General features: G+C 35.0%; 1 protein-coding gene across 5 annotated transcripts in view; it reads right to left on the reverse strand.

The window, feature by feature from the left end:
- PRKG1 (protein kinase cGMP-dependent 1) overlaps nt 1-22,437 on the reverse strand; it is a 1,344,779-nt gene that overhangs the window by 28,827 nt on the left and 1,293,515 nt on the right. For 4 of the 5 annotated variants that reach the window (XM_017536379.2, XM_017536378.2, XM_017536380.2 and 1 more), the window contains 3 exons: nt 18,330-18,426; nt 2,392-2,531; nt 1,398-1,487 (listed from right to left, as the gene is read on the reverse strand). In XM_017536379.2, the coding sequence (XP_017391868.1) occupies nt 1,398-1,487; nt 2,392-2,531; nt 18,330-18,426 (327 nt within the window). Of the gene's footprint in view, nt 1-1,397; nt 1,488-2,391; nt 2,532-18,329; nt 18,427-21,347; nt 21,352-22,437 lie in introns of all 5 variants that reach the window. The other variant, XM_017536382.2, reaches the window with a different exon arrangement.

Consider the following 22,437-nt stretch of genomic DNA (forward strand, 5'->3'; position numbering starts at 1 on the left):
AAAAAAAAAAAATGAAGGTACCATAAGAACACCATTAGGAATGACAATTTTAATCAACAGTTTATAAGAAACAACTTGTTTTTTTCTGGGATCTCTACAAAGTAACAAATGTAAACACATTACATGATTATATATATCAGGACTAGCTATGGCTAAGTTTCAGAAGGATGCTACCCCATGAAGGAGAGTCTGGGGGGCAGGATTCAAACAAATAAGAAAAATATAGGTGTCTAAAGGTGAGTGTTCAGAGGAATACAGATGACTTTTGAATGAGCAATAAATCATTCATAGAAAATAATCAAAACATTATTCATAGGAAAATAAAAGTATGTTTTTAAAAAGCACAGGGTAGATAATGATCTCTTGAGCCCTTTTTCTTTCTATTTTTTTTTTTTTTTTTTTTGGAGATGGAGTCTTGCTCCATCACCCAGGCTGGAGTGCAGTGGTGCAACCTTGGCTCACTGCAACCTCTGCCTCCTAGGTTCAAGCAATTCTCCTGTCTCAGTCTCCCGAGTAGTTGGGACTATGGGTACGTGCCACCATGCCTTGCTAATTTTTGTAGTTTTAGTAGAGACGGGTTTCACCTTGTTGGTCAGGGTGGCCTCAAACTCCTGACCTCAGGTGATCTACCCGCCTTGGCCTCCCAAAGTGCTGGGATTACAGGCCTAAGACATTTTATAGGATAAATTACATTAGAAGATAATTATTTAATTTGCTAGTTATCTCAATATGAGATGGAAAGTTAAGACACAATGAATTTGCATGATTAAAACAAACAAACAAGCACCATCTAGACAAACTTTCCTTGTCCTGGAAGGGTAAGAAGGTAAGTCTAAATCAGATTATTTACATTAAATATTACTTACAAGTGGATTCTTTTCTTTTTCCTGAGACTAGCCAAGGGATAAAAACATGACTGGAAACCTATGTTAATTTTGAAACCAAAGAACAATGTAAAGGTAGAGGGAAACATTACTATGGGAAAAATTCCCAGTGTCACAAAAAGGCAAACTGCCTATCTGGAAAAAGAGTAGAGCAATTAAATAGATAGTTAATTCAAATTACAATTATAAAATAACTATAATTCTCCTGCTAAGGCAATGAACTGAATTCCAGCTACAGGCTTATCTAATTCTAACATTTATGCTAAACTAAGGTCATATATTTACTTTGCTAAGTACCACTTTTATGATAGACTCAGCCTGCATTGTTAGTTACAAAGTGAGTTTTATTATATGCATATGGTGGGTTATGCTCTGTACTTACTTTAAATATTGAAATATAAGGATATTAAAGTATAAATATGATCATTATACTTTATTATATTAACCCTTCTATAGACCAACATGGGCAACTATGTTCTTAGAGACGTCATAGAAATTTCTTAAATCTCCTACCTATCCCTGAGAATGGTCCAGAGCTCTCCACCTAGACAAGCTTCCATCAACATATACAAATATTTGCTGTCCTTGAATGTTCTGTACAGTCTGTAAATTGCAAAGAAGAAAACAAAGGTTATAAACATTACTGTCTTTTACAAGTGTGCAATTTTGGGGGGACCCAGATTATAGTTTTGATTTGCCAAGCTCAAAATTTTGTCAGAATGAGAGAGATCTAAGCCCACATAGGGAAAAGAAGCCAATGGCTCATGAATAAGGATTTTAATAGGAGAAACTAGGGTGCTAATCTCTCCCTTGAAATGGATTAATCCTAATGATTATGGACAAAGAGGGCTTCTAGAGATTCTTTCCATTCCAATTTGGGTGATGTTTCAAGCATGGACTCTTGGGGTAACATTTAGTCATCATCAACATGTAATGAAAATGGATATAAAGTGGATTAAACTTTATAAATTCAGACATGTATAAATTTCATGTGCTACTCGCTTAAATTCATCCTGTTAAATTACATCCTGTTCTCAGTAAGTGTCATTGGAAAATTCACTATAAAAAGCTGCTTCTGCATATAAAAATCTCCTCATTATCCATTTATTAGTACTGAGGTGGAATGGTCAGCTGTCATTTTTTTAGATCTTCAAAAAATGTTCAGATAATTAAAGGTTAAATAGTTTGATTTTAGATATTTTGTCTTTTAAGCATCAGAGGTCTATGTAGAGTTTGGGGGTTTTAAAAAGGATAAAAATGTAATGTTAGAAATTCTGGCACCTCTTTTGGGAAAAACACATTGTTTTCAGATACTGATTCTCTTTTAAAGGAAGAATAGAATCAGAAGTTTATTTTTAAAAATCAAACAACTTTCTTAAGGTTAGATTAAAAATAAGTTTCTTTGTATATATGAAATATATTAACAGCAAGCGCAAGTGGCAGAGGGTTTTGTGGTGGATTTGCCGCTTGGAGTTGGGTACATCTTTCCCTGCGATGGGGCCTTTACCTCACTATGAAGTCGGAATGAGCTCCCTGCATGATCTGCTTCTCTGAGCGGATGTGCTCCTGCTGTCTTGTGTCCACAATGTGACGTTTCTTGAGAATCTTCATTGCAAACGTTTTAGATTCTTCACTTTTCAACTGGACCTTAAAGAAAGAGAGAAGGTACTAAGAAAAAGCCCACAGACTTATAAGAGTACATTATTATTTCAAAATTAACAGATACATGGAGCACTTAAATGAACCTCAGCCCCCACCCAAGTCACACACACAGGAAATCCTTGCTAGAGCTGGGTTTAACATCCAGGGCTCACACCTATCATCCAGTCTCATGCCCTGTTACTGGCTGAAATTTAACTAACTCAATTCCAAATTAATTTTGTTCACATGTGGACTAGAAGAGGGAAAATGTACTTCGTTATAGTTTTATTATGTCATTTCTTAGCATATATTTGAATACAATTTATGGTTTTTCTTCTTCAATCAAAAAAGTAGAAAAAATTAACTTCTAGTTTTATTTAAGTAAAGATGTCCAAAATAGGGTCATACAGACCTTTATGTTCTTCCTTCTTAGTTCTAGTCTACAAACATTTCTAGAGTTTTTAACTTGAGTGGTGGACCTTAGTCTCTGCTGAGACTGCAGACTGTTATTTCTTCAGTACTGGCTGTATTCATTTCCTCTTTTTAACTTTGCGGAATTTTCCCTCTCTATAGTTTAAAGAGGAAAAAAAATAATGTAACAAGATTTTTTTTCAACAGATTTTGAAAACCGTTTGCTTTTCTTCTTAAATATGCATGATGGCTTCAGTTCCTTTGACCTCAAACTTTACTCTCTACTAACCGGGAAGACCTTGAGATTTAATATCTTTCAGTGTGCCATGCCTCTCTTGTAGCTCACATGGCTTTCAGTGGCTCCAAAGGAGGCAAGGGACTTCCAAATGCCATACCTCAGACAGGATGCTATTTATTGTTTTACAAGAAATTTCAACAAGGTGACTTGTAAAAAAAACAAGAGAGATAATAGAGCTAATGACTTAAAAGCAATATAAGGGTGTCATCATCTAGTGCTCTCAAGCAGCAGAATCCTCAATATGATACAAAACAGCCACATTATTTGGAGGTAATGAAACCTTGGGGAAATAACATGGCATGCTGTTTCTGCTTTTCACTTGAAGTATGGCTGTCCCCTCTTTAGTTGTTAATTATTTACTGCTTCATCATCAGGGATAGTGAAGTTCTTAAGTGTCTTGTTCCTGCACACATGTACAGATTGAGTTCAAGCTGAGAGGACATTAATGTGGCAAGTTCCTTAGGAGGGAGCATGAAAATACTGAAAATAAATGGGCCTCAGTTAGCTGCCAGAATCTGAGAATCTGTACGACAGGTAGAGGGAAAAATGGGTATTTGAAAATGCCTTTAACAGCCAAAGGCTCTCTGCCCTGTCTGTGAAACTCAAAGATGACAGATTAGTGTGATACAAGTAAATTCAGTCGCAATTCATAATAAAATGCAAAATGTGAAAACTCACTTCTAAAAGAAATCTGGACAGCTAGGGAAGATGGCATGAAAATGAGCTACATTAGAGTACTACAATTCAGAGAATAAGGAGTACAGTCATATTCCCTCTTCAGAGCCATACCCAGTTTAACCAGTGAGGAGTCTTGTGTAGTTCAAAAATGCCTACTGTGAAAATTATTCTCTTTAGTGATGATAATGCAGATTTTTTCATGCTTGTACACAAGGTCGGAGGAAAGAATTCAGCCTTTATGGTCACAGGTCTGGACTTGAATTCTGACTCTACTTAGTATCTCTCAGTATAAGCAACTAGTGTCTCTTGGGCTAGTTGCTTAACTGCTCTGAGTCCTATTTATGGCTAACGATAATACCAGATACCACAGTTATTGTGATCCTAAATGAGAACCTGCCACCAAATGGTCATTCATTGACAGACTCTCTGCTTGTACCCAGCAATCTCTACTGAACAGGGCAAATCTAATGTTGCTTTTTCAGAGGAACAAACTGATTTCCCAAAACGGTTCATATCTTTCCCAAAGTTACAGAGTTATCAAGTGGCAGAACTGGATTCATATTCAGGTGTTTTTTGGCCCAAGCTATTTCCAGTATATACTACTTCGCTTCAGCTGAATACAAAAACAATTAAATGCACAGTGATTGATACTTTACAAATCAGAGTTTAATGGAATTGGCTAACTCATGGACTGTGAGATACACTGAACAATATGTCTACTACCTTTAAGTTTAACTTGTGCGAGGCATGTGATTTGGGAGAACAGCCAAGTCCTCACTGACGTTTTCCTAGGCACTTCCAGGGACCTCAATGTGTTAAGGGTTTAGGGTACCTGATTGCTTGAATACTACAAGGAGAAGCCAAGTGGAGTAGGAAGAGCGTAATGAGAGCTGGTGGGTGGCAGATGCCATGAGAGATAGGTAAAAGCTACAGAAGTTCCTGGGAGTCAGGCTTACTAGCTGCCCATTTAAAAAGTATTAATTACAAAAAGTTTATAGAACTATACTGCTAACCTACTGAGGCTTTCTGCTTTGCCTTTACTTTGCAGGGAAGCAGTTCTTAGGTCTACAATCATCTTCCTTCTTTGCACTCTGTACAAGACTCATGAGTTCCTTAGAGGCAGGGCCCTTAGAACCTCCACTTCCAATTTAAACTGGAATGACACAAGACTCACAGAACCCAGGATCCTAACCAAAATATTCGGGGTTCCTGAGGACCACTGGTTGAGCTAACTCAATAGAGACAGTCAAGAATGTTGAAGTTAATTATTTGCATAAAACCCAAGTAACATATTCATCAGAAATCTTCTGACAAACCAGCTTATTTATGATCATTCAAGAATGTTCAATTCAACATTGTTTCTAATGGAAAAATTTATAAACAATCTAAATTTCTAGAAAGAGGAGGAGTTTGCAAAATAAATTATGGTATATTCATGCAATGCAACTGTAAAAATGACTTAGAATTATGTTTAACATTATGAAAAAATAACCAAAACATATGTATAAATAAAAGATATTGATTATAAGACAGCATACATTTTATGATCTCACAAGGTGTTTGTATATTAGTGTGTGTGTGTCTGTGTATATATATATATACACACATCTATATGTGAAATAAATTGATGAAGACACAATCACAAATGTGTTCATTGATAGGTTAACAATGGTTTTTCCTTAGGGAGATTTTTAGTTGATTTTTACCTCTTTTTACTTTTTGAACTGCTTAACTTTTGAATAATCATCGTACCTTGCCTTTACAATGAGTAAAACTCTAGTCATGAAGAAACTTCCAAGTCTCTTTTAAATTGTAACAGATATTTATTATTATTGTTTGAATCTTTCTAACTGATTTTGGTTCAACTAGAATTCCATGAATGCAAATTTTGAGAAATTGTACAGAGCATAACAACCTATTTACGGCGGGGGCTGAACCACTCACTACCATCTTCTTTCAGCGCTGGCCACAAAATTTTTTTTCAATATCATCTCTAAGTAAGTTATAGCAATTTGTATTTGGTGAGCCTAAGATATTATGTTTTATTATAAAAATATTTTAACAAACCTAATCCATGAAGAATGTTAAGGTGGCATTTAGTTTGCTTTTCATTTTTCCTGTTGTCCAAATTAATTATTCCAAGTCCACGTGTGCTCATTTGAGATGATGACGATGATATTTTAGCAAGTCAGTTAGAGCTATGAAATTACTTTTGAGTATAAAAAGAGATCAGCAAAAGAGGAGAACAGGAATGCATATTTTTGTTCTTTCTCTTGCCCAGGAATCCTTCCCAGCCTAGATAGTTATGCATGTTCCTCAGGTTTGTCTTCTTTTTGCAGACTATCCTAACCTTCCAGGTGGCCAGGCTAATCCTCTGGTTAAGAGTGTGACTAGTGTGATATTTGAATGATTTTTGTTGCAATCTCAACCTTTTTTTTTTTTTTTGCTTGTTCTCTTGAACAAGTTACTCTCTGCTTTCATTTCTTCATCTATCATATAGGGATATCCTGATAGGTTACCTGTGAAAACTAAATAAAAGGGTTTATGTATCAAAGTGGGGGGAGGGAGAGAGAAAGCCCTAGATTGAGAGACTGTGAATATTTTATCCTACTAGATTAACTGTGCCAAAGGGCAGGTTCACCAAAATCGGCCAAAGGTCTATAATAACACATCAACAATCAAGAACATCAGTAAACAAATCATTAGATGCTCTATAAATACATAAGCACTGTGGTGTTCCATCTCCATCATTTTCCAATACTTCCCTATTGCCAGAAAGCTCTTCACAGCCTTGTAAGACACTGGACTTCAAGTCTATGTTCAGAAAACAATGTAAGCATCCTGGTCTGCGGCAGTGGAGTATAATAACAAAGCTGAAGCACCATGTACAGAAGCTATAAAACTGCCATGAAATTCAAGAGGAAATAGGCATGAAGTTACTATACATTAAATAACTGGGTATTTAGATTACTAAAATAGATCATACACATAGAAAATTAAAAAAAAATGTAGTGTAACACAAAATTTTAGCATCTAAATATATGTACCAGAAAAGGTATATCTCAAGAGACAGAAAGTAGATGAGAGGCCAGGTGTGGTGGCTTACGCCTGTAATGCCAGCACTTTGGGAGGCTGAGACAAGTAGATTGCTTGAGCTCACAAGTTTGAGACCAGCCATGGGCAACATGGCAAAACTGTGTATCTACAAAAAACACAAAAATTAGCTGGGTGTGGTGGTGCGGGCCTGTAGTCAGTCCCAGCTACCTAGGAGGCTGAGGTGGGAGACTGTTTGAGCCTGGGAGCTGGAGTGAGCCGAGATCTAGCCACTGCACTCCAGCCTGGGTGACAGAGCAAGACCCTATTTCAAAAAAAAAAAAAATGTACCTGAGGATGGGAATGGAGTATTTCTAAATGGGTACAAGGATTCTTACTGGAGTGGTAGGAATGTTCTAAAACTGAGTTATGTGATGGTCATTACAATTCTAAAAATCACTGAATTATACACTGAGAATGGGAAAGTTTTATGGTATGTAAATTATACCTCAATGAAGTTGTTAAAGAACTTTCATAAAGAGAAAGAACTCATAATTTCTCAAATCTACAACTTCTAGTTATGTATTAATTTGTCAGGTAGCTATATGTTTCCTTTACATTTTAAGGAATTTAATGTCAAAAACATATTTCTCTATGCTTACCTTTTCATTTACAATAAAAGTTCTCCAGTTAGCCAAAAACTAGATTTTTAAACTCTGATTTCTGTGAAATATTGATACATTTTTAAAAAGTCATTTTTAATGATTTTTTACTTGTTTATCAAAAAACCTAAATTTAAAAGTCTTAATTTTTAAAAAATTAGGATCATGAATGAATTTAAACAAAATGTACGTAATTAACACAAAGTTCTTTAAAAGTTGTCTTGTCAAAATAATAGATACAGTTGGCTTTCTGTATCTGTGGGCTCTACATCCACATTCACACAACCAAAATGGATGGCTGTGTTTGAGATAAACACATACATACACTTTTCTTGTCATTATTCCCTAAACAATACAGTGTAACAGCTCATTAGATAACATATGCATTGTATTAGGTATTGTAAATAATTTAGAAATGATTTAAAATATAGGGGAGAATGTGTGTATATGCAAATACTATGCCATTTTATATTAGGGAATGGAGCATCTGTAAACTTTTGTATCCACAGCAGGTAATGGGATTGGTGAGGACAGGTCCTAGAACCAATTCCCATGGATACTGCGGGGGTGGGGGGGGGGCTTAAAATATTGTAATAATAAACCAGCTGCAATTGTATGCAAGTCTATATGACACCCTAAAGCCTCATTTTCCTTACTTATGGGAATAAAACCAGTCCAGTCATGGTGGCTAATGCATGTAATCCCAGCACTTTGGGAAGCTGAGGCAGGCAAATCACTTGAGATCAGGAGTTTAAGACCAGCTTGCCCAACATGGTGAAACCCCATCTCTACCAAAAACATAAAAATTGGCTGGGCATGGCAGCGTGTGCCTGTAATCCCAGCTACTCAAGAGGCTGAGGCAGGAGAATTGCTTGAACTTGGGAGGCAGAGGTTTCAGCGAGCTGAGATCGCACCACTGCACTCCAGCCTGGGTGACAAGGCAAGACTCCGTCTCAAAAAAGAACAAAAAAAAAGAAATAAAACCAGCTTCATATTAAAGAAACAGATATTGTAAGATCAAATCAGATAGTGTATGTGAAAATTCTTTGGAAATTAAAAATTTAATTTCCAAGATATGGTATCTTACTATTAGAATACATAATTAAATCTGTTTTTAAGTAAGTAGTCCCAAATCAACTGAATGAAAACAGGACTAGGAAAAATCTACCTGTTTGAATTTAAGGAAGTTTTATTTCCATGGTGAAAGATAAAGCAATTTTATTACTCTGACTCAGATAACTTTTTGGACATGGCCAACTAAAGTGCCCACATGCCTGGGAGAAGCCAGCTTACTACATTCAATAAAAGAAAATGAAATGCTTTAAGTGAACAGAAAGCTTCTATCCTACAAATCAGTGTTGGGTTATATTTCCCAACATTTCTTAACAACAAAAATAACAAAAAGATACTAATTCTATTATTTACTTAAGCAGGGAACACAATAACTTCTCTATTTCTCTCACTTTTCTCTGCACAATGACATTATATGATTTATTTTTCCCCTTGGCCAATGTCTGAAATTTAAGGATGAACGATAGCATTTGCCTTGTTTCATAGGATACAAGAGAAAAGAATAAAAGGAACTTGTCACAGCCTGAGTGACCCATGTTTGAATGACCCGAAAATGCACAGGATAGATTGTGAGTTTAACAGAGATGTCAGAATTGGAAAGCTTTTCAGCCATGAGGCATAGAGGCACAGCACTGTTGTAGTGGTGACTCCATTTCATGGTAAAGGCTTCATTCATAAAAATTCCTATTCATAGATAGCTCCTCCACCTACACACACAGACTCACACACACATAGAGGCAGGTATAACATTTTGAGAAGGAGGATACAAAAGTAGCTTATTTTTATATATGCCTTTTCATTAGAATCCATCTGCTGTTTGCACAATGTACAGACAATCAAGAGAGGGTCTCCCTTCTTCTTATCCTTGTTTTTCTTTCCTCATTTACCTCAACCCCTCATCAAAAATATCAATAATTTTCTTTGCTCTGTAACTTTCCTTCAGACTTAAAATCAGTTCTACAGCTAGTGACCCAAAATATCAGCAAATATCTATATTATTACATTTAAATTTATCAAATGACAAAGGTATTTTTGTAGAGGAGATAAGTTTTTTTTTTTTTTTCATTTTTTAAGACATTTAACTTTCAGTTTGGAGGACAGTCAGAAAAAAACCCTAATACTTTTCTATTTTTAGTTATACTGTGAACAAAGGATTGAACAATTTTCTAGGAGTTACTTACAAATAAAGAACATTTATAATTTCCCTTAATAAGGAATTAGCATTAATTCATTTTCATTCAAAAGGCCTTATCATTCCTTAAACAAAACATTTATCTCCTACCATATTTATGCTAAATAAGCTTTACTTCATTTTGCAGTGATTATTAAAAATGGTACTTACAGGATTTTATTACCTATAATATACTTCAAATTATTTTCTTCATCAAATAATCAAATATTTTTCATCCTTTACCCAACACTTTAATTTCTATGCATAATCTCACTTGTATAAAGAAATACTATGTATATCAGTTTTGAAAACTTGTTTACATATTTTAAATTGAGCACATGAATATCTCACATAAATTCATTTATTCAAATACTTAAAGCACACATATAACCACATAGGTGAAGTTGAGTGTTTATATTTCAATTCCTTTCATTTATTGACTCTGAAAATCTAAAATGAGTTGAAATGAAACACAGAGGATCACATACTGTAAAATTCAGCTCTCTTTCGGACTTCTGGCCCAATTAACTCATCAAAGGTTTTGCACTGCAGTTATACTTCTAAAATATAGGGATGAATGACTTTATAATTTCTTTAAACTGTTACATACTGGAAAACATTAATAAAATGGCTTATAATCAGATCTTAATGTCTTAATATATGCCATCCTTAAACTTCATCTCTTCTGATGTTAAAAAAAGGATAACTATACAATTTATCCATCTAACCAAAAACAACTTGTACCCCCTAAAGATATTACAATTTAAAATATTTTTTTAAATACTGAAAAAGTGCTGGGAGACAGGGCTGTGGGTGACAGTGGGGAGAATGGGGGTGGAGGGATATAGGGGAGAACCTACCAAGCTAGAAGTCAGTGAATCTTTCAATAATAAGGCAAAATAAAGACATTTTCAGATGAAAGCAAATTAAGGAAAAAAGAAAAAGGTAATTTCTTCCCCCATATGATTCTTATATTTCACATTTATCTTGTGTTTCAGATTTTCACAAATCTAAAAGGAGATCAACTGTAGCCAAGTCAGTTCAGTAAGTATTTACTGGATTTTGCTTATGTTAGCTTACTTTAGGGAAAACAATCACATTAAAAATTTAAACTGCTTTGTTCATGTGGATGTGACATCCAAGGTCATAGTGATGACCAGACAGTGGCTCCTCTTGTTTTAACTTATTTGTTTGAACTTCTTTTGGGTAGTGATGATCTCCCCCCTCTCAGTGTGAACGTGAAAGGCAGTGGGCTAGAGCTAGGGACTAAAAACAAACTACCTGGCTCACAAAAGCTCCTGAGCTCATAGCTCAATGTTCAAGCTAATATGTGGTACATGTCAATGGCAATGGGGAATACTGAGGGACCAAGTACTAACTAGCAATAAATTAAATGTATGCAATCAATAAGCTATATTGAAACATACAGAATTACCTGTTTCACATTTTTTTCCAGAAAGCAAGATAAATTTCATTTTATATAAAAATACATGACTAATTTCTATATAACTAAGATACACAAGGGGACTATTTTTCTTTCTCATGGAAGGAATCCCTGTTTGAAAGTGTTTACATGAAAATTTCAGGAATGCAGACTGCACTGTGGTACAAAATAACCTACCTTTGTCAGAAGAGAAATTATGATGTCTATTTCTGGGAGCAGCGCCACCTAAAAATAGCCTGTCTGGTCACCTTATGATGCATTCTTTCATGTCATGGATGGAAGTTCAGAGCTGAGTCTGTGTTTATATGCTTTCATTACTTAATGTCCAAACAGCTCTTTTTTTTTTTTTTTTTTGACCAGTCTAATCTTTTTAAAGAATATAACACAATTATACTCTACTGATTGACTATTTAATATTTCTCTCTGCTCCCTCCATAGAACTTCACTTTAGTCTGGTAACTTGTTTCGGTGTCTTGTGACATGTGGCCTTTTATGTTGTAACCTTTGCCTGGAATGGCCTTTTCCCAGAATGGCCTTTCGCCATCTGTTCATTTAAATCCCAACCTATTCTCCACCGCCTGGCTTCAGTTCTGCATAACTTCCCAGGGCCTCTTCTACTCCATCAGTTTCAAATGACCTCTCTCCTGATGAACTACTGAGAATGCTTCTGCATAATTTTTAATTTAACACAATAGCATAAGCTTTTGTTTGCTACTTTTCAAATGTGTTAATTATCTTCTTACTTAGGAGGAGATAGAAATTCCTTGAGGCAAGAATGATATCAGATATTTCCATATCCCATAAATATTTTGGATTTTTTTAAAACAGATGATTTTCGCCTAATGTGATATACCCATTAATACCCGGGATAAAAAAACGTAATATTTGTGTCATGGAAAACATAAAGGCAGTGTGACCTAAGTGTTAACTTTTGGAAGAGCTGTTTTATCACCAATTATCTTAAGCTTTGGAAAGACATGTCCAGTGCATTCTAGATTAATAGTGTTTATTCTAAAATCACACATAGGTTTAGAGGAAAAACTAACATTTTATCTTCTGGTAGGATACTAAATTCCAGTACTTGTAGTAGAAATAGGCATTTCAATTAATTGCTAATATATAAAATTTCTATAATTAATTTCCCAAGATGTGTAAAAAGAAACTTCTATTTTTTTATTCATGTAATCTAGATTTTGTTATAATTACCAATGTACAAAAGAAAACATATTCTACAATAATAAGATGAAGTAATGTTTATCTTACTTTATTTGCATATGCCAAAGTAGAGATACGCTTTACCACTTGCAATTTCTCCATCGGAACGGTAATGTGGTTATTTCAGCAGTTGCAGTATATTGCTATTACACCTACTGATGCTCAATTAGTGTTTATTAGATCGGATATTCATTAGTTATCTGAAGAACTTATTTTATGAGAAATGAATACTATTTATTACAGTTAATAATAAATTTGTCAGTTTTTATTGTTTTGAAGAATAAACATATAATGAGAATTACATATTTAATAATAAACTAAGTAGGGTACTGCTAGAGAAGAGGCTATGTTTAAATGAAGCACACTTCCTTTTTCAACCAGTATTGAGGTCCTTACTCACTTTAGTTATAGAGGACACAAGGCCTTAAGGCAGTAGGGTTTCCCTAGGTGTCCGATATAGCATAAATCACCATGGATACACATGGCAATGCTGCCCAAAGATCCCTACAGCTATTCTATTTCATTTCTGTGTGGCTTGGCAGTAGGAAGCTCTTGAAATGTTTTCATCTTACATGGGGTTTCCCTTTGGAGTTAAGTTCCTCACCTTTCACAATAAGACCCTGTTGACTGAGCAACGGGTTTATCACCTAATTTCTTGCTTAATCGTCTCTTAGTCTCTATTTTTTCTTTCAGTTGGTTTACATAGCACTCCAAGCCTGCTTCCTGTTTTTATAGCGCCAAGGCAGCTGGCAAAAATGCTGTGAGAGTAGTATGGATGTCATTATGAACAGAGACACACCCTGTTAAACACACATTCTTGTCTTAGCATAAATTGGTTCTCACAACTACTACATTTCTCCTTCCTGGGCAATCCAGCCATGGGATTTAAAACTGAACTGACACACAGAAGGAATGAGAGGTAACCTTTGTATTCTACTTGACAACCGCCAGGTCTTTATTATGCTCAATTGAGGTGCCATGGGTTAAGAAGGCTGGAGAGAAACTAGATATGATTCAGCAGTTTGCACTGAAAACGATTTCCCATTGAGAGGTTAAGAGGTGGGGCTTCACAATTTAAAAGAGAAATGGATAAATAAAAGCAGACTATATCAGGTGCACAGAGGTTCAGCATGAGGGATACTGAAGATTATTTCCCATCTCTTCTCATGACAGATCAGAAAGTTAAGAGCTTTAGTGGTCTAGAGAAATTTAATAGAAGCTATCACTGAAGTCATTTGAAGACCTCTGTCTCTTACTTATATTGGAATAATGGTTGCACTGTCAGTTCTTGGCCTGGCAATGGAAAAGAAAAGAGTAAAATCATTTCATTCCCTTCCTTTTCTATGCATATAGCTGGAAGCAATATATAAAGAGAACTATTACTAGCACGTTTTAATAATTCCAACAATAACAACATTAATGACATTTATTGAACTATGATGTTTGAGACACTATTTTGAGGGCTTTAACTCGTTTAATCTTCACAACGTTGTGAGGCACATGCCCTATTATTATAATCACTTCAGAGACAAGAAAACCAAGCCTCACAAAGTTTTAAGTAAATGACTAAGCACACACAACAGGTAACATCTGAAGCCAGAAAGCCTAATTCTAGAGCTCTAGCTTTTAGCTACCATGTTATACTGTCGGATTTCTTTTCTCCACAGACATTTTGCCACTAAATAGGAGCAGAAAAAGGTTTAGAGGAAGTGGAGGCTCTGAAGACATAACAGAAAGAGAGGCACACAGCAGACAATTATTACATCTATTCTAGAATTAGTTCTAATTTGGGTTCTTGAATTCCAGAATAATGTTTCTTAAAGCAAAGGTAGTAACACTTGTCTGATTTGGGGGTGGTTGTTGTCGATGGTGGTGGTAAGAATCTAAATATTTTTAAAAGCCAGAATGGTAGTAAAAGCTTCTAGTTAAAAAATCAGTAATTCTGGGCAACAACAATGCTCTTTCAATGATGAAATAGCTTTACTTAAACCACTTATATACATTATTCTTGTCTTCTTTCCTGTAAAACGTGGATCATGCCTCAGGTTCACCTCCCAGGGTAGCTATTAAGGGCCAGATTATACCATGAACATGAAAGCAATTTGAAGATTATAAATTCGGGTTCAAATGAAAGGTCATTTTATTAAAGAATATTAATTTATTGATAAACATTTGATTCTGCAATAGTTTCATCTTACTCTGTATATTCCATAATGCGTCAGGTTATTTATGTTGATGCTTTAACTCTTCCTCTGCCTCAGAAATGCTATCTCCTGCAAGAAGTCATGTTCCTCCATGTACTAAGCTCCTGCTGATCATGCTTTCCTTATGAGTTATTAGTTTACATGATTGCCCTTCCCAGTAGACTGTGAGTCTCTAGAGGTAAGGACTATTCTATTTATTAATTTTTTATAGACAATTATAGAGCTTACTATACATATACATAATAACTGATGTAGAAAGGATATAATCCAAAAAGACAGAGGTTATGTTTCTCTTATCTTTGTTCCTGTATTTTACCCAAGTATGGTGTGCTGGTATAAGAGACATTTAGATTGCTAAATAGATTAAATATCTAATATTTAAAGCACCAACTATGTATTATTGGCATATTAAAAAATCAGTTTGTGTGTGACTTGTACAAATCTATTCCAAAAAGCAGGTGCCTTTCTCACAAGGACAAAAGTAGTGTAAATTGGGAATGTGACCATAAAGCAATGGGACTAATTTTCACTGGTAATTTGTAAAACCAACCTCCTTATTTTACAGTCATGCTTTGTAAATGAAGATGATTACCTAGATGTCTTACAGCATTGCATAGAGCTTTAATGAGTAAGTCATATATAAAAAGAGAACTGAGTTCTTTTGCTGAAAGTGATACTATAAATGTAATGTGTTCTCCTAGAAGACATGCTATAAACAGACAGTAACTGAACACATTAGAAAGACCATTCTTAATGAACATAGGCAGAAAATATGGCATATGCCAGAAAACAGGAAAGCAGTCCGAATGACTGCCCAGAGGAAATGGTTGTGAACAAGACAAATCTGATATTAAAGAAGTAAAAGTCAGTTATGCTAAGAGTATTTAGGAAGAGACTGAATAGCTTAAGACTGCAATTCCCAAGCATACAAGACCTTCACTGCAAGCTTCTGGACTGTTGACTGAACAAATATTTAAGTTTCTTATTATGTGGTGAAATTATATTCTCACCTCCAAAAATTGATAATAAACCATTTATAAATTCTCCTGTAAAAAAAAATACTTCTGCATCTACATTTATCTAAATTGACATGAATGATAAAAATTAAGAAATGCTAAAAACTCTGTGAAGGTCATAGTACCTTCACACACAAACATAATCTGTATGTCAAACAGTGATAAGAAAACTACATTCTTAACTTCACTCTAACAGGAAATGAAGTTCAAAAATTCAAATTTCTAAATTCTTCATACTCCACTGGAGGGTTTATAATTTTATTATCTTATTTCTGGGAAATTAAAAAAAAAACACACTACTTTAAAATTAGAGTACATTATCTTTAAAATTATAGTATTATCTTGAAATGTCATTTACCTGCTCAACATTACTGCTAAACTAAAACTCAAAGCATCATATACTTTGTATTAACATGTTGAGCACTGCATACATAAATATGAAATGAGTTTATATGGAGATTTTATTGCTTATATATTGCTTTAATAGCACTTCATAATATTGACAAGATTGTCTTGCATGCATCATTCTCAGAGGAGAGTGAAAACTTCTATAAGCACAAAAGAACTGGTCTCTCCCTATATCTTACTCCTAACTATGAATGGGGTAGGTGCCACTCTGATAGTACACCATTATCTTCATGGTGATTCATTACACTCCATGACAATAGTATGTACAATTACAGGCAAAGTGTTGAGGTCAAACTCCCAATTCTGGCATCATTAAATGTATGTAAAAGTTGAACAATCAGATAATACTTTAATACCCCAAAAGTAATATTATCAGGAAATTAATAAGTGGTAAGAATTGGGAAAATAAGGTATTAGTGATCACTTAAATGGCTGGTCCACACTGAATACTGAAGACAATACAGGCACTTTGATTGTCCTACACTGTGTTGTAGATGTGCAAGATAACAAAACTGCTGTGGCCTTAAAGGTTAAGGACTTGTGCCCCTTCCCCCGATGTACAAGTTGTACCCAATGATCCATTATGAATTTATCATTCATTAGTGACATCTAAAGTGTTTGCAAAGTGGACTGTATTTCCAACCTGAATTAATTCTTAGGGCTATGGTTTTCATTAGTCCATAAACATCTGTCTAAAAGAGTAAAATATAGTATCTGTGAGAGGAAAACTAGGTAGACTATCTGGTATTTCTCTCAGGGTGGAGATTACATGTATATGTAGTTTATGTATAATGTTGTTAATGTATCTTTATTAGCTATACAGACAATTATAATTTGCCACAAAACCAAAGTTCTTAAAAAATAAATCCATGGCTACATTAATTGGCAGCGCTCAGAAAAGCAAGAGGTTGTCTGTTCAGAACCTTACTTGTATTTTTCCTCCCAGAACTGAAAATACTTGTATCGTCAAAGGCAGGCTATGGTATCTCCAACCAGTATTAAGGGAAGCATAATGCTAATTCAGTGAGACACATGGCTCTAAAACCTTCTTGTCTAATATTCAAGTAAATACCATCTTTCTACATGTTCAAGTCAGAAATTCTAACTGCAATACAAATAGACAAACATAAAAATAGTGCTGGGTCAATGGTCAATGTACTTTTAAGGAAGGGGATTTCTCCTGACCCCTGATGGCAACGGTAACTGTTTACTACACTGTACACAGTCTCAGGGAGTTCCTCACATACTGTACTGGTGTCTGATATCAGGGACTCCTCCATGTTCAGCAGAGAGGTGGAAATCAATCTGCATTCTCAGTTAGGGTTTATAGCCACACAGTCTTGAAATGTAGCAACTCAGTCATAAGAATACATTTTTTTTCTAATTATTGTGACAATATGTCAGTTTTTTCATTTATATTTCAAACAAATGCAAAAGAGTATGTTTTCATGTTGTTTATATCACATTCTTGTAATGTGTTTAATGTATGAACTTAAAATGTCTTCATCTTCATGACTATAAAGCTGTATGTATATATGTGTATGTGTATTCATATACATACATACTGTATATGTGAAATAAACTATATAAAATATTCAAACTGTACACTGTAAATAGGTATTTGCAACTACAGAATCACAGAATTACTACTATAACACCATTTACTTCATATATACATCTTCTATTTCCCTTTAAGTGTATTTAAATTTACATTTAAATTATTGTAATTGTTGTTAGGGTACATAATTGTTAATAGGCACCACTCAAAACTAAGAAAATAAAGATTATAGAAAATTAGCTGGGTAAAAGCGCTTAATGACTCTTCTTTAAGTGTTTGTCTTATACTTAATATGAAGAGGTTTTCTAAAAAGCAATGTGTTATTTTTAGTTTATTGACTCCATAATGTAGCTGACTCTTCTTTAAGTAAATGTGTTTACCTTACACTTAATATAAAGGGGTTTTCTAAAAAGCAATGCATTATTTATTTAATTTTTAGTCTACTTACTCCATAATTTAGCCCACTTTGTTGCAAATTTTGACATGGCTGTCTGAAAGTATTTGGTACTGATTTAGGTACAATGGTAATTAATGATAAAAGATTAAAAAAGAGAAAAGAAAGAAATCCTAATCTAGGGGAAAAACTTAAAAAGGAAGCAGAGGTGATCAAAAGCATGTAAAGACCAATCACCTACCAGTTCTACTCGTCCGAAACCTCCAACTCCAAGGGTGTCAATGATGTTGAAATCAGACAGCTTCAGGTTGGCGAAGAAAGCAGCTTCAGCTTCATATCTGGATTTTTTGATGTGAAAAAATGGAAATTTCTTAGAGGTGCAAACACGAGTACTGCGTACATCTGTACCAGAATGACGTGATGGTGGAACAGGGTTTACCTGCTTACATTCCATCTTGCTTTTAGAGTTTGTGTTTTTTCACACTCATAATTTTTTGGTCCCAGTTGTGCAGAATAACATAAATTTGCACTTGTTTTTCAAAGCACTGTAGAAAAATAAAAAGTAACCTCTGCATGCCAGTCAAGTGACTGATAAATCCAGTTATCAAATGAAAGTTACATGGTGGTCTTTTTCTACGCGTCTTCTTGTGAACACCAATTGTTTGAGTTGCTCTTTTTTGGTTTTGTTTTAGATTTTTTGGTTTTGCTTGGTTTTGTTTTTGCCGTTCAGATTTTGGATGGCAGTTTCTCATTAGTTTCCCTTATTCACAGGCTGGCAGCACCTCCTATAAATATTTATTAAAAGCAGCACGATCACAGAGGTCTTTGGAGCGAAATCACAGCCAGGTTTTATGAAAACAGATCCGATATGCTGAGAACTGATGTACAAGTGTCCGAAATGGATGATTTCGGAAGCAAAGTCACATTCCTAAAAAGTGTCTTCCCTTCATTTTTGTTTACCCACTGACTTGTAGCCAAAACTCTCAGCTAGCCGTCTCAGTGTCTATGTTTGCAAGTTTCTTATATAAGTGGTGTGGAGAAGCATGGACTGCTATTCTAAAAGTCTAACTATGCACAGATGCAAACCTCACATATGCAAGTGGCTGAAATAAGCTTCTCCTAATGAGACAAGTGAATATGAGCTGCTTAAAATACATCCTTGTCAAAGGCCCTGCTATTTTTAGAAAGGACAGGAAGGCATAAAGATGAAGATGATCTGCCCACTCACCAACGTCAGGTCAGGGAGTAATTCAGCTGTTTCAAAAATAAAGTATTTGAATAGCTATGCATAACCCATGACTTACATCCCAGCAACACCTGATTCAGTATATACTATAGATAGAAATGATGAATGCACTTGAGGTAATGATACTAACACAGCCTGCTTATGTCTACTTTTGCATAGAATCAGCCATGGGTATGTTTAACATGAAGCTGTATAACATCTTAGCTAATTCCATTAAAATCAAACACAAATTTAGACTCTCCACTTGGGGGAGAAAGTGGAGAGCCTGTTGTGAAACAGTTTTCTAGGTGAGCTTTCTGCATTCTTCAATTTACAACCATGTTTCTAGTTTTTTAACAAGTCAATTGTTGACAGGCTTCTCAGAGGGTAAAAACAACATTATTTTCCATTATTGGCTGATTATGTGAAATCGACTGCCTCCAAAAAACCTTTAAAAACAAGGCTGCCAGCCCATCCTAATGGTATTTGTAGACTTCCGTCATTAACTACACACTCAAGAGATCAACATAGTGATCCAGGAGATGGTTTACTAGAATGGAACATAAGCAGCAAATGCGCATTTCTAGCATTCCAGCTGGCTTGCTACTTTTGGAAAATTAAAACTCCATCCCATTGAAAGGGCTAGTGGCAGAGTTGACTCCAACAGGTGCTGAAGAAAGACATCTGTTGAAATCAGACAGACCCTCTGACTATTTGTATGTGGTCAAGCATTTCCTGGCCTCCTGGATAATTAAATCCTTAATGAGGTCGTTGTTGAATAATAATCCATGTGTTCATTGGATTTGGAAATCTCAGGTACAAAAAGGGTGAACTTTTTTTTTTTTTTTTTTTTGAGACAGAGTCTTGCTGTATCACCCAGGCTGAGGCTGGAGTGCAGTGGTGCAATGCGATCTTGGCTCACTGCAACCTCCACCTCCCAAGCTATTCTCGTGCCTCAGCCTCCCAAGTAGCTGAGATTACACGCTTGTGCCACTAAGCCCAGCTAACAAACAGGGTGGACTCTTTCAGACTATTTTGATACCATTTCATTTATTCAAAGTATGGTATTATTATTTGTAATCCTTGAAGGCACCCCCAAAATTCTTATTTTGGGAATTTGTGAAATTAGTCTGGAAGTACCCACAAATGAGTGGAGGGATTCTAGCCTTTTGTCACACATTAGAGCTACCCGACCATCTTTTAAAAACAATTAAATTAAGCCTTGCCACAGACCAAGTGAATCAGAAATTTCTGGAGGTGCTACCCAGGTGATTGTGATGCAGAATAAGAGTTAAAACCTATAGTTCTATACCTTCTGAAAGCCTCAGGAAGTTCCATAAGTCATACAAGTTTTTTTAGGTGTATTAAAATGGCCCAGGAGATAAGTAGCTTCCCAGTGAGTCTAGGGATGAGACATTCTGGCAAGAGGGTTGGAGGCTTTTATATCTTGGTCTTGGGCCCTGCTCTGCTCGTCCTAGAGCAATAGGAATAAACAATAGTTCTGAAATAGCCCACACAGCTTAGAAAGGAGAAGGAGAGGGAGGGCAGAGCGGGAGCAGAGGAGAAGGAGGGGGAGGGAGAGTAGAGGAGAGGGAGAGGGAGAGAGAACAGAGGAGAGAAAGCAGAGGAGAGGAGAGGAAAGGAAAGGGGGAAAGAAAAAGGAAAGGGATGGAAAGGAAAGGAAGAAAAGGAAAGAAAAGAAGAGAAAGAAGAAAGGCAACATTGCTAACAAAAGGTAGATAAAGGGTGCAAAAGTTATGAGGCAGTTACATCATGTTTGCATATCTACAGCAAAGATCTCTTGACTTTATTTATAGCTAATTATCTGGCTAATTACTGATAGCATTTAATTAATAGGAAGGGCATATTAAATTTCATCTTAACTGGTGGAAATTTTCTCTTTAACCAACAAAATCCACTTAAATATATACTTCCCTATATACCAGAAGTACCAATTGCAGTTTAACAAAATATTTCACATTTTAATGAAAAGATATTGGTAACACTGTAATCATAATTAGCCTTTGCTAAAACTTTGCTAATATTACTAGGTGAATTTTAAAAACTATCTAGTTGTCTGATTTTATCTTATTGGCAAGATACATTTTGAAGGGGTCTTTGAATAATTGTCCTCTTTATCCTCAATTCTGTTTGTATTTGTTTCAGATCCTGATTTTGGGGAAAGTCAAATAATATAGAAATGTAACCATAGCTGTCTCTCTTTTCCACTCAAAAATGCTAGCTCTCTTTTCCACTCAAAAATGCTAGTTTGCTTAATATTTTATATGCATTTATTTTTCTTATTGGATTATTTTTAGAGACAACAGTCATATCTTCACAGAGACTCTGCACACGCTTTCACTTTTTGAATTAATAGTTGTTTTAACATGAAAATCACTGCATAATGAACCTTTCTAAAGAGGCTAAGCTACGGATGAGTTATATTTTTCAGGTATTTAGCTGTTTCTTCTCATAACTGGGAGGGACATTTGCATTCTTTTTCTTTACTAGAGAATTATTTGAAGAGAATTTGAATCAATTATGTTCTGTTTTTTTTAGAATTGATAAAAGTTTAAGTGGGGAAGACAGCTAAATAAATGGTTAAGTAACAGTCATTTACTGTTATTTTATTAAACAACTTTCTTTTGCTTGAAGAGATAAATGTGCAACCCAAAGGTTCTATCTAACTTATTACTATGGGATACTGGGTCTGAGGAATTAGGCCCAGCTTCATGCAATTCTAAAATCCATTTGTGCAACAGTGTTTACAGGAGAACAGTTGTCAAATGCTAGCAGAAATACATTTTAGTCAGAAATGCAGTTCCTGATGTTTGGTTGCTTAAAATATGAAACAGTATATAGTATATTTTCTAATCATTCTTTATTTAGTTTGAGACAATGATTTTTTTAAGGCTTATTATTTTTAATTATTATTATTATTTTAGTATAGGGTGAAAGCTGTGGATCCTCTTCCTAGAAAAGAGCAAAGACTGACATATCTGTTGTTCTTACACCTATAGGGAGCTTATAAAGCCCTAAAATAGATTAGCAACACTCAGTATAGCTATACAAGATAATAAGTGTGTTGCATCAAGATGGCCAAGGTAATACATCACTTCTCAAA

This window comes from Cebus imitator, unplaced genomic scaffold, assembly GCF_001604975.1.
Source record: "Cebus imitator isolate Cc_AM_T3 unplaced genomic scaffold, Cebus_imitator-1.0 Scaffold97, whole genome shotgun sequence".
NCBI lineage: Eukaryota > Metazoa > Chordata > Mammalia > Primates > Cebidae > Cebus > Cebus imitator.